The 12248-nt window shown below is 42.9% G+C and overlaps 1 protein-coding gene across 2 annotated transcripts in view; it reads left to right on the forward strand.

Annotated features, from left to right (window-relative positions):
- Nucleotides 1-12248, forward strand: part of ADCY8 (adenylate cyclase 8) — a 367020-nt gene that overhangs the window by 195202 nt on the left and 159570 nt on the right. For both annotated transcript variants that reach the window (XM_063921272.1, XM_063921273.1), the window contains exons 6-7: nucleotides 1006-1164; nucleotides 6589-6859. In XM_063921272.1, coding sequence (XP_063777342.1) covers nucleotides 1006-1164; nucleotides 6589-6859 — 430 coding nt within the window. The remainder of the gene's footprint in view (nucleotides 1-1005; nucleotides 1165-6588; nucleotides 6860-12248) is intronic.

Genomic DNA, 12248 nt, shown 5'->3' on the forward strand with positions numbered 1-12248 from the left:
AATGCTTTCTTTCTGAAAGGGACCTACTTTATTATTGGTGTCTACAAAAAACATCCCTGCTGGCGGAGGAACTCTGATTATGATGTCAAAAACTCATCTTTTGGAGGGAAAAGAGCAGACATGTCAGGGCTGGGTGAATGTTTTATGCAGACTTTGCTAGTTTTAATTTTTTTATTATTTTTTTTTTCAAATGTGTTTAAAGCTAATTAATTGCAATATTTATTTAATTCTTGTTTTTTTATGTATTTTTCTATTTTTTATTTTTTTTTTTGTTAAGGAAAAAAACACTGATTATATGTGTACAGACTGAAAAATACCCCCTCCGACGTCGAGATCTTCAAGGTCGGGGTGTCGATGTCGGTCATGTGACCGCCGGCATCCCGACAACCGGGATGTCATGCTGAATCCATTTAAACCTTTGACTTATAAATTTCCAAAAACTAAAATGAAAATAATAAATAAAACAGGATCACTCATAGGTGCCTGCTACAGTCACTGTGAGGAGCATTGCAATGGGGGGGATGCCGAGTTGGGGGGGGGCAATTTCTACATGTAGTTCAGTACATTTTTGGAAAGGTGCTTAATATTAAGCAACACCCCAAGCATTCTGGATAAGAGATGAAATGCCTAAATAATATTCTTTAGTGTATAGCAATCATATTTTAGATATCTGCACATCTAATATTAAACAGAACAGTCATGTTGCATATAAATTGCTTTTTATATGTTATTCTTCCTGTTTATGACATTTACACTTGTAAAGGCTACTAAGGTTTATTGAACTTTTTAATTAAATATAACTGAAGTTTACAATTTTAAGTTTTTAAAAAACTATTATTGTGTCTGTTTCTATGTTATATAAAGAGCATTATAAAAAAAATTTCCGCAGTGTCCGGCCATGCAATCTGACGCTTTATAAATCATCATTAATAAAATGTATACACCGTTTATGTAATTGTTTTTCAATGCTGTTATCATCTTCCCTGATCCCTGCTTGATTTGCAGGTATGTAAGATCGAGAACCAAGCATGATATTGACATGAGGATAGGAATTCACTCTGGTTCTGTCTTGTGTGGCGTGTTGGGACTCAGGAAATGGCAATTTGATGTGTGGTCGTGGGATGTGGATATTGCAAACAAACTGGAATCAGGTGGAATTCCAGGGTAAGAGATAATTGCAGCAGTCTATCATCTATTATGTATGTTTGTCTTGTTGATATGAAACTTAGGCCCAACTGTCATTTTTCAAACACAGCCTGTAACATGACAGTTAGGAGCTGATTACCTGGTAGTTTATCGCCGTGCAACCCGACTCCTCTTGGCAAGTGGCTCAAATGATGACAACAATAGCAATAGTATATAATAAGATTACTAGAGCCGCCGTCACATCATGCAGTGTATGGTCTGAGCAGAGCTGCTGCACATGCCCAGTGGTAGCAGCTTCTTCTGTGTGTGTGGCTCTAAGTCCTCAATCAGTGCACTTGACCAGAGAATAGCTACCAGGAAGAAGAGACAGGAGCCTTACCATGAGATAGGAGAAGGTGTGCTTAGAAAGTGCAGTACGTTTGTAGTATGTTTAACCTATTCCTGACCACTTATTTATATTAGTTAAATATGTTTGATACAGCCTATACTAGAGACGATCTATAGTGTTAATTATTAATACTGTATTGGTACACTATCCAGTGTATAAAAAGACCAATATTTACATTAATGTCCAGGGTCATTACTAGGTTCTTATTCCGCTTCCCCAGACTCCAGCACTTGCTCCAATGTTCCGCAGAGTGAGAAATTGTGGATGTCATTTGGAAACCCCCTCTAGAAATCCTGCGTTTGCCATTGCTGTAGATAGCTACATATGAGATAGACAGATAGATAGATAGATAGATAGATAGATAGATAGATAGATAGATAGATAGATATTAGGTAGGTATTAGATAGATAGATAGATAGATAGATAGATAGATAGATAGATAGATAGATAGATAGATGTTAGCAGAGGTTAAAGTGAGCCGGAACGGGGCGGAACTGCGTTCCGTCAGTTCCAATTGGAGACGGAACGCAGTTCCACTTCTTCCGGCTCACCTAACCCAGGATGTGAGCCCGGAGCAGCATGGGGATGCCGGGCGCTCGCTGAGGTTCTGTTACCAGCGGTCGTCGGCACCTTCCCCTCAGTGACAGCCGGAGCTCAATCCTGAGCTCCGGCTACCGGCTGTGCAGCGCTATGGAGAGACGTCATGACGTCTCTCCCATAGTTCTGAGGAGCGGGCGGCCAGGTGGAGGTCAGCGGTCTGGAAGCAGGAGCGGGGCTGGTGAATATTGTGGGTTTTTTTTTTGTGTATGAAGCGCGCTACTAGGGGGCATATTCTACTGGGGGCATGATCTATACTGAGGACAGCTTCTACTGGGGGGCATCTATACTGGGGAATAACTACTGGGGCCAACTGTACTGGGGACATCTATACTGGGGCATAACTACATGGGCATAACTACAGGGGGCAACTGTACTGGGAGCAGCTTCTACTAGGGGGCATCTATACTGGGGCACAACTACAGGGGGCACCTGTACTGGGGGACAAAACTACAGGGGTCATCTGTACTGGGGGCAGCTTCTACTGGGGGCATCTGTACTGGGGCATAAGTACAGGGGGCATAACTACAGGGGTCATCTCTACTGGGGGCATCTCTATAGGGGGCATAACTACGGGGGCATTACTACTGGGGGCAAAACTACATGGGGCATTACCACTGGGGGCATATCTACTTGGGGAACTACTAATGAGGGCATTGCGTAGGGGGCACTTAATAAGGGGCATCACTCCTGGAGACATAAGGGGCACTACTACTGGGGGCACTGTATACGGGGCACCAATACTATGAGCTTTACATAAGGGGCACTACAACTGCGGGCACTACCACTACAGTGGGCATTGCATAAGGGACACTACTACTGAGGGCATTGTATAAGGGATGCTACTGCTGTGGTCATGTTGAGTGACCACGCCCCTTTCTGTTTTGAGACCACAACCCTTTTGTTGCGGCACGTGCCTACGGCGCGCAGAATGTCTTTATGGCTGGGGGGGGAGGGGGGGGGGAGTTCCACCACTTCTCCAGGACCATTTTAAGCACTGGATATTAGGTAGGTATTAGATAGATAGATAGATAGACAGATAGATATAGTAGATCGGTGTCCAAACTGTTGCATAACATTTTATTTGTATACAGATAGTAGATAAAGAAGAGGCCAGGATTAATCAAGTCATTTATTTTCACCAAAGACTGAAATATTAATTCCCCGGTGACAATAAATTACTTGAAAAATATCTGTGATTGCAGGTCTTCTTGTTATCCATCCATCCCTCCATTCATTTATCCATTCTTCTGTTTTTCCATCTATACATTCTCCTGTTCATCCATTTTTTCATACAAGGGCTGGCAGTAGCGGATCTTGCCACGGGCAAGCAGGACTTTTGCCCGGGGCGCCGCCTCCCGGAGGGCGCAGGGCGCCATCCGGAGGGCGCCGCACCAGGGCAAGATCCGCTGCTGCTGTGCCCCCCGCTGCCCGCCGCTGTGAAGGGAAACTAGACGCGTACGCGTCTAGTTTGCCTTCGTGGAGAGGTCCTTTACTGTGCGGTGCGCGATGACCACTCTCTTCTCATACAAACACTACCATCCCCAGGCCTTCAGGACACATCTCTATCCTTGTTCTCATCCTACTTATCAAATTGCTCTTTCAGTGTCCGCTTCTCTGAATCTACGTCCTCATTGCTCCCCCCATCAGTTGGAGTACCGCAAGGCACAGTCCTAGGTCCTCTGCTTTTCTCAGTCTATATCACCTCTCTTGGCAAAATAATCAGCTCTTTCGGATTTCAGTATCATCTGTATATGGCTGATACTCAGATCTACCTATCCTCCCCAGATTTGTCACCATCTGTATTGGTCCGTGTCACCAAGGGTGGGATGTATTAAGATACATCGCCGCCCCTCGCCACCTACCGCAGCGATGTTGATCGCATATGTACTAACATATGCGGTCAATATCGCAATGCGGTGACGGAGGCTCCCCGCAATACCTGTGAGGTGGTCTGCGGGGGGTCTCCGTCACCTCCCAGGGGGGTCTCCACACTTCTCCCACGCCGGGAAGCAGCAGCAGCCTGCCCCTGGCGCCGTCACCCCCCCTCCCTGCAGCCGAAAGGACCTCCGGCGGCGTTGCTAGGGGGAGGAGGAGATTACCTTCTGGGACCAGGGCTGCCTGGAGGAAGGTATGCCGGGGGGAGGGGGGTCGGGGGCGGCGGGTTGCGGCGGTCGGCGATAAGAAGCCCATAGGCTTCTATAGGGTATCGCCATCCAGAGATGGCGATACCCTGGACGGCGAAATACTGGCGGTAGGGTCTTAGTACATTTGAAAATGCGGTAAAACCCCCGTTTTCGGGGGTTTTGCCGCATTTTTCCTTTAGTACTTCCCGCCCCAAATGTCTGTCTGCTATTTCATCTTGGATGTCATCTCGCCACCTCAAAGTAGTAGTAACCAGACTGATATCTCTATAACTTTTGATGACACGGCAAACAACTCCACCCCATAAGCTCGCAGCCTACAGTAGGTGTCATCTTTGACTCTGGACTGTCCTTTGATTCCCGCGTTCAGTCTGTTTCCATATCCTGTTGCATATATCTACAAAACATGTTCAGAATACATCTTACACAAGACACTCTCTCCTTACTGATCTTCGTCAAACAAACTCTCACCACTACAATCCATTTTCAATGCAGCTGAGAGGCTGAACATCGTCTGCTGCTTCGCTCTGTCAGTCCCTCCATTGGTTACCTGTATTCTAACAAATTAAATATAAAGGGGGTAATTCAGGTGCGATGCGACCGCAGTTCACTTCTGCCGGAGCCAATGCACAGGTCTCATCCTGCACGTGTGCCCAGATAGGAGCGCATTGGCTGCGGACGCCTCTGCCTGATTAACAGGCAAAGGCGTTCGCGAGGTGGCGACGCTGCATTGCGAGGGTCCAACACTGCAAATGGGGGCGGGTCTGCGCCATTTTCAGGACGGTTGCATGACGTCACATTCAGCCGCTCCAAAGGAACAAAAATTGCGGAGGCGCGCTTGCTTTCGCAGTCAGGCTGAGAAGGCAGGGGTCGTCCATAGTTGCTGCGACCGCAATTAAATTGCGATCGCAGCCGCTGGGGCCCCAGCATGCGATTGAAACGAATGCAGATTCTGCTTTTTAGCAGAATCTGCAATCCAACCTGAATAGGGTCCAAAATGCCTTTTCTTATGCTAGAATCAAATACAACAAATACTAGCACTAAATCACTAATATTTAATGTAGAGACTATTATAGTGATATTTAAACAGACAACATTCTAGGAACCTATGTAGCATATATGCAAAACTCTATTGAGTTATGTACAATACAGATAGCATTCTAGAATCTTACATACACTACAAACAGCATGCTAGAGACATACTGTATATACAGCACGGACAGCATTCTAGTGACCTATACACAATACATACAGCATTCTAAAGACCTGTGTACAATACAGATAGCATTCTAGTGCCCTATACAAAGTACATTCAGCATTTTAGTGACCTATACACAATACATACTACATTCTAAAGACCTGTGTAGGCAGCATTCTAGTAACATATCCAATGCAGAGAGTATTCTAGTGCCCTATATACAATTCAGACAACATTCTAGTGACTTATTTACAATCCAGACACCATTGTACTGACCTATATACAGTACAGAGTGTATTGTAGTGTTGTATATACAATACAGACAGCATTCTAGAGACTAATTTACAATACAGACAGCATTCTAATGACCAATATACAATATAGACGGCATTCTAGTGACTTATATACACTACATACTGTATTCTAGTAATTTATTTATAATACAGACAACATTCTAGAGACTTGTACACACTCTAGTGATTTATATACAATACAGACAGTATTCCAGTGATGTATCTTATAATATAGAAAGCATTATAGTGACACATATATAATAAAACAGCATCCTAGTGACTTTTCTACAATACAGACAGCATTCTAGAGACCTATATACAATACAGACATCATTGTAGTGGCATATATACAATACAGACATCATTATAGTGACCTATATACAGTACAGAATGTATTCTAGTGACCTGTATGCAAAAAAGGCAACATTCTTGTGACCTGTAGAGAATACAGATAGCATTTAAGTGATCTATTAACAACACAGACAGCATTTTATTGACCCATTTACAACACAGTCAGCATTCTAGTGTCTTATATACAATACAGACAGCATTCTAGAAACATATTATACAGTACAAACAGCATTTTAGTGACGTATATGCAACTAAGGCAGCATTCTAGTGACCTATATCAACACAGACAGCATTCTAGTGACCTACATACAATGCAGACACTACATGAAATGCAGACAGAATTCTAGTGAATTATATACAGTACAGATATCATTCCTGTGAGCCATATACAATACACAGAGCTAGGAGAGTGACACTGATTCTGTCCAAGTCCATGATTTATATATAGATATATTTTTTTTTTATTTAAAGGAGAATTCATATATCAAAAGCCTCTCTTGACTGCCTTAATGGGGATTATAACGTAGAAGAAGGACATGGCAAGGAACGAAATGAATTCTTGAGAAAACATAACATTGAGACCTACTTAATAAAGCAACCTGAGGAGAACCTGCTAACGTTACCTGAGGACATAGTGAAGGAATCTGTCAGTCCAACGGACAGGAGAAACAGCGGGGCAACTTTTACAGAGGGATCCTGGAGCCCAGAACTTCCATTTGATAACATTGTGGGCAAACAGAACGTAAGTCAAACTTTCTAATGTCAACAAGTATAAAGCATGCATGAGTGGACCTCAGTAATGGAAGCCTCGGAGGAAAACTCCATCTTTAACCTTTTGTCTAACATGAAACTTCTAGTGATTACGCAAATCCTCCCGAGGACAGAATTAACCTAATGCATGTATCATTTGAAAGAAATGCCAAACTTAGTCTTATATTTCCTTCAGATTTGAATAATTATGCAAAAATGTTCTTTAAATAGAGATGAAACGGATGGAATGTAAGATAAAGCAATTTTTTTTTGTGTAAAATGTGTTCTTCATATAGTCCATCTCCGGCTCGACAAAACACAGGTGTGTTATATGCTGGGTATGCTAACTGCATGAACTGGGGCGTGAACTGAGACCTACATTCTATATTAATATGCTTCTACAATAAATATCATCATGCGTCATTAGCGGAACACAAAAACAACAGTAATTTGGATAAACAAAATTATTTTTAGTCTTTAATCGTAAAAAAAATGACACCGAAAAATCTTAATATAGGACATTTTAATTTTTTTGCTGACAATTTTTAAAGGGCATTGTATCATTTTAAAAAGTATGTGATTCATGGGATAGAAACAGTGTAAATTCTAGATTTTTGTCACTTTCAGCATATGGGGTTTATATTTACTAAGAGGCGGACTGCCAAATTTCAAAATATTGAAATAATATTAAATGAAAATTACTCCTGGGTATACATTTAATAGTAGTGCCCTTTTAAAACTCACTGGCAAAACCACCGACAAAAGCTGAAAAGCTGCCACTTAGTAAATATAACCCACAGGGGTAAATTTACTAAGATGGGAGTTCTGTTTAAGATGGGATGTTGCCTATAGCAACCAATCAGATTCTACTTCTCATTTATCTAGCGCCTTCTAGAAGATAATACCTGGATTCTGATTAGTTGCTGTGGGCAACATCCCATCTTACATAGAACTCCCATCTTAGTAAATTTACCCCATAGAGTAGAAATTCAGGGGGTAAATACCTAAAACTATATTACTAGATTTACCATAGAAAAGGAGACACAGGGATGGTTTTCGTGCACTGATAAGAGGTTATGTCACAGTTCCAGTCACTAAAAATTAGAACACCACCATCAATGATGTTTTTTAAAACTACTGAATGTTAAAAAGGTGAGGTAACCCATAGCAACCAATCAGATTTTTGCATTCATTTTTAAGGTTTGATTTTTTTTTGATTAGTCTTGAGCTCCTCCCTATCAGTTTTGATTTAAAAAAAAATCCTGTGGCCGATAAAGTACGTTATCTGATGTTCACAACAGCACAGATTAATTTAGTAAATGGGTGTATTGATCACTTCCTCACAGAGGCAGTTTAGTAGGGGTATGCAATTAGCTCAGTTTGTTTCGCCTAGGCGAAAAAACTGAGCTTTTCGCTATTTTTAGGGCGAATGGGGATTTGCCCTATGCAACAGCAGGGCCGGATTTTTGCCTAGGTGAAAAATGCGGCAGAGGTGGAAAACATGTGGAATGGTAAATCCATTGGGTTCACTACGATATGCCGGCGGTTGGGCTCCCGGCGACCAGCATACTGGCGCCGGGAGCCCGACCGCCGGCTTACCGACAGTGTGGCGAGCGCAAATGAGCCCCTTTCGGGCTTGCTGTGCTCGCCACGGTACGGGCACGGTGGCGCGCTACGCGCGCCACACTATTTTATTCTCCCTCCAGGGGGGTCCTGGACCCCCACGAGGGAGAATAAGTGTCGGTGCTGGCTGGCTGTGGGGGAACATGTCTGCGGCGGCGGGGGAAGACGCTGCAGGGAGAGAGGTGCCTAGCCAGGGAACGGCCAGGCACCTCTATCTCTGCAGCGCCTCCCCGCCACTGCCCGCCGCAGACATGTCCCCTCTCAACCAGCTCCCCCTGCTGGCCGTCGATCTCAGCTCCCCCAGCCGCCCGCAGCACCGCTTGTCTTCTCACCTCAAACCGACTTGTTTTCAAGTCGGATTGAGTTTGTCGGAAAAGGGGCCAAACCCTGTCGATTTGGCCCCATTTCCGACAGAAGCACGTGGATCAGCCCCTATTGAATAGGTCAGAACCCCTTCCGACCTATTTCTGTCAGAAGCTGCCATCTTTCCGACAAGACGGCATCTTCCGACATTTATTGAATACACCCCTTAGTATGAAAATCTGCTGCCACTGGGTGTGTGTAGCAGATTCATTCTGCCTTTTATACTGCATGTAGTGGTGGCTGCCAGGCTGTGGGGAAAGGGGTTTTCCAGTCAACTGGAAACCCCTCCTGCATTATAATTCTTTACAATAAAAGTCTTAATGCAATTTAGCACACTGTGCTTGCAAGCATTGCTGCGACAACCTGATGCACATGTATCAGTCATACACTGTATGGCACCCTGTGCGCCACAAGGTTTCTTGCTCACGTCCCTAAGGTGCAAGGCACAACCTGTGATTTAGATGGCCACAATCTGCATTTTCGGAACCGCAAATTACAGCCATCACGTTAAATTGAATTACAGCTTAGAATCTAATTGGTTGCTACGGGTTACAGCAGAAATTTTTGGTGCACAAATGTTAATAGTTGCGAAATACAAGATTCCGGGTAGATGCATCATCGCTTGGAAAGTGATAAAATGGAGAGTGAAAAAGTACCTAAAAAGCTCCTAACTCCCTTTTTTTAAACATAGCCTGTGACATGGAAGTTAGGAGCTGATTGGCTGGTACTTAATCTCTCTCCATTTTATCACTTTCCAAGCGATGATGCATCTAGCCAGGATTCCATCTCCTCTCTCACGGTAGGATAACAGATGTGCTAGCAATTATTGGGCCATTGGTAGGAATAAACCTATGTTTTAATATCACATAATATCACATTGCCTCATCAAATACATTGAATTAAATAGTGATAGCTCTAAATTCCAGTTACACATTTGTATACTGTATTTTCACGTATGATCTTAGACCCAGGATTCTGACAAGTCTCTACTCTACTAACTTCATTGATCAAAACAATCAAAGATTGTGTAATTAAAACATGAAGAGCTAGGCAAATATCTAGATAGATAGATAGATAGATAGATAGATAGATAGATAGATAGATAGATAGATACAGAGATAGATAGATAGATACAGAGATAGATAGATAGATAGATAGATAGATAGATAGATAGATAGATAGATAGATAGATAGATACAGAGATAGATAGATAGATAGATAGATAGATAGATAGATAGATAGATAGATAGATAGATAGATAGAGAGATAGATAGATACAGATAGATAAATAGATAGATAGATAGATAGAGATAGATAGATAGATAGATAGATAGATAGATAGATAGATAGATAGATAGATAGATAGATAGATAGATAGATAGATAGATAGATACTGTAGATATATAGAAGCTGAGAGGCTAGATTGGTATGAGCGGACTAGTTTCAGTTCTCTATGTAATAGTCCCCGCTGTCCGCTATCGCATTGTGTCATCACGCGTCATGCATGGCTTGCTGTTTATGTTGGTATGCTGTTTGCATGCGGCTCGGTCTGCTCTACTGCTTGTCTTGTTTATGCACTTTATATGCTTGCAGAATCAATGCACTCTGTTCTTACCAATGTTTTGTTGTTTTGTTGTTATGTCTCTTAGAACGTAGTAATAACACATGTGTCTAGATGGGTTCGGTATGTATTACCGTCGGACGGGATGCCGGCTGTCCATATCCCGACAGCGGCATCCCGCCCGCCAGTATTCCGGCAGCGGGGCAGGCGCTAAGAGTCCCCATGTCGTGGACACCCACCAGTGGGAATAGCCCTGGTGCAGCGGGAATCGGTTGTCGGAATTGTCGGCTGGCTGTATCCTGAACGCCGGCAAATTGACTGCATCCCGTCGCTATTACTGTATATACAACGGAAAGGTTTTCATGGTCCAGTAACAAGGTAGATCATGTTGCTTTGACCTCACTATTAGAAATGCCTTATTCAATCTCAATTATAAACACCCTATAAAACCCAACCACAAATGGTCATTTAATAAGATGAGTCTAGTACTAAATAAAGGTTGACGGTGGGATACAGGACTTGGCTAAATAGTGGTGATCAGCTTTCAGTCTTCACACTGTGACATCTGGTGGGTCATTTATGAAAAGTGTTAGCAGCATACTGTAGCTCACAATAGGGCAGATGTATTAAGCCTGGAAAAGGCATAAAGAAGTGATAAACCAGTGATAAGTGCAAGGTGATAACACACCAGCCAATCAGCTCACAACTGTCAATTTACATATTGGAACTGATTGGCTGGTGTGTTTATCACCTTGCACTTATCACTGCTTTATCACTTCGTTATGCCTTCTCCAGGATTAATACATCTGCCCCACTGCTCCCAACTTTCTTGGTGCTCATCTCAGTTCTCAGGCTCTGAATGCGACAGGGCCTGTCAGTGTTTGTGGCTTCTGGGCGCGGTTTTGGTGGTGCTTTATTTGTCACTGTTTTGCTGTCTTAACATGTATGAAGTATGTATAAAAAAGACGGGGCAGATTTCTTAACACTCTTATGAAAAAGGAAAATGTGGGTGTTGAACCAATCAGATTGTAGCTCTCCTTGGCAAGAACTTACTATAACTGGATAAATGATAGCTAGAATATGATTGGTTTCTGTTGGCAACACCTCCATTTTTATTTTTTAGAAGTTGAGTAAGTATTCCTACAGATGTTGGCCAATGCAACGTATTGGCTTATGAGTTACAGGTTAGCAGATGAAAGCAAACCTCGGAGAAAGCCAAAAGTCAGAGGATTAGGACGTGTTCATCGACCCTGTAAGCCTCTGCACTGCTGTTCTGAGCGTGCAAGGGGGCCTGAGATGCTGTTTAGTTAAATTCCCCAGCGAGATCGCCAGTCTGTATTCTAGACCAATTATTTATAGCAGTATAGGGCCCACCTGATCCAGCCACTTGTCCTGTGGGCTTGATGGCCAGTTCTGGTCAAATCGGTCATCCATGTATGTGGCCAAACTAGATCGTTCTAACATTTTTATACCAGTTACCCCGTATTACTTTATGGGGTTGAAAAAGGACTGGAGTGCAAAACAATTTATTAGGTATTTGAGGTAATTTTTGTCACCTGCGCTTGAAAATTGACAATTAGGTAACAGTGCAAAGATTCTGAAACCCATAGCAACCAGTTTTTACAAATATCTTTTAGAATTCTTGGCAGACGCAAACATAATGCAGAATAAGGTAAATATGATTTGGGCTGCCGAGAGCTGACTCGAGTCAGTCAGCAAAAGCTGGCGTAGCCTAGTTGAGACGTGACTGCATGGATTAATAGAAAGTTATTGGACTGTGCAGTCATTATTCCCCTCCCACAATAAGGCTCAGATGTGAACGGTGAGTGTATTA

The sequence above is a fragment of the Pseudophryne corroboree genome, chromosome 5 (assembly GCF_028390025.1).
Source record: "Pseudophryne corroboree isolate aPseCor3 chromosome 5, aPseCor3.hap2, whole genome shotgun sequence".
In the NCBI taxonomy this organism is placed as follows: domain Eukaryota; kingdom Metazoa; phylum Chordata; class Amphibia; order Anura; family Myobatrachidae; genus Pseudophryne; species Pseudophryne corroboree.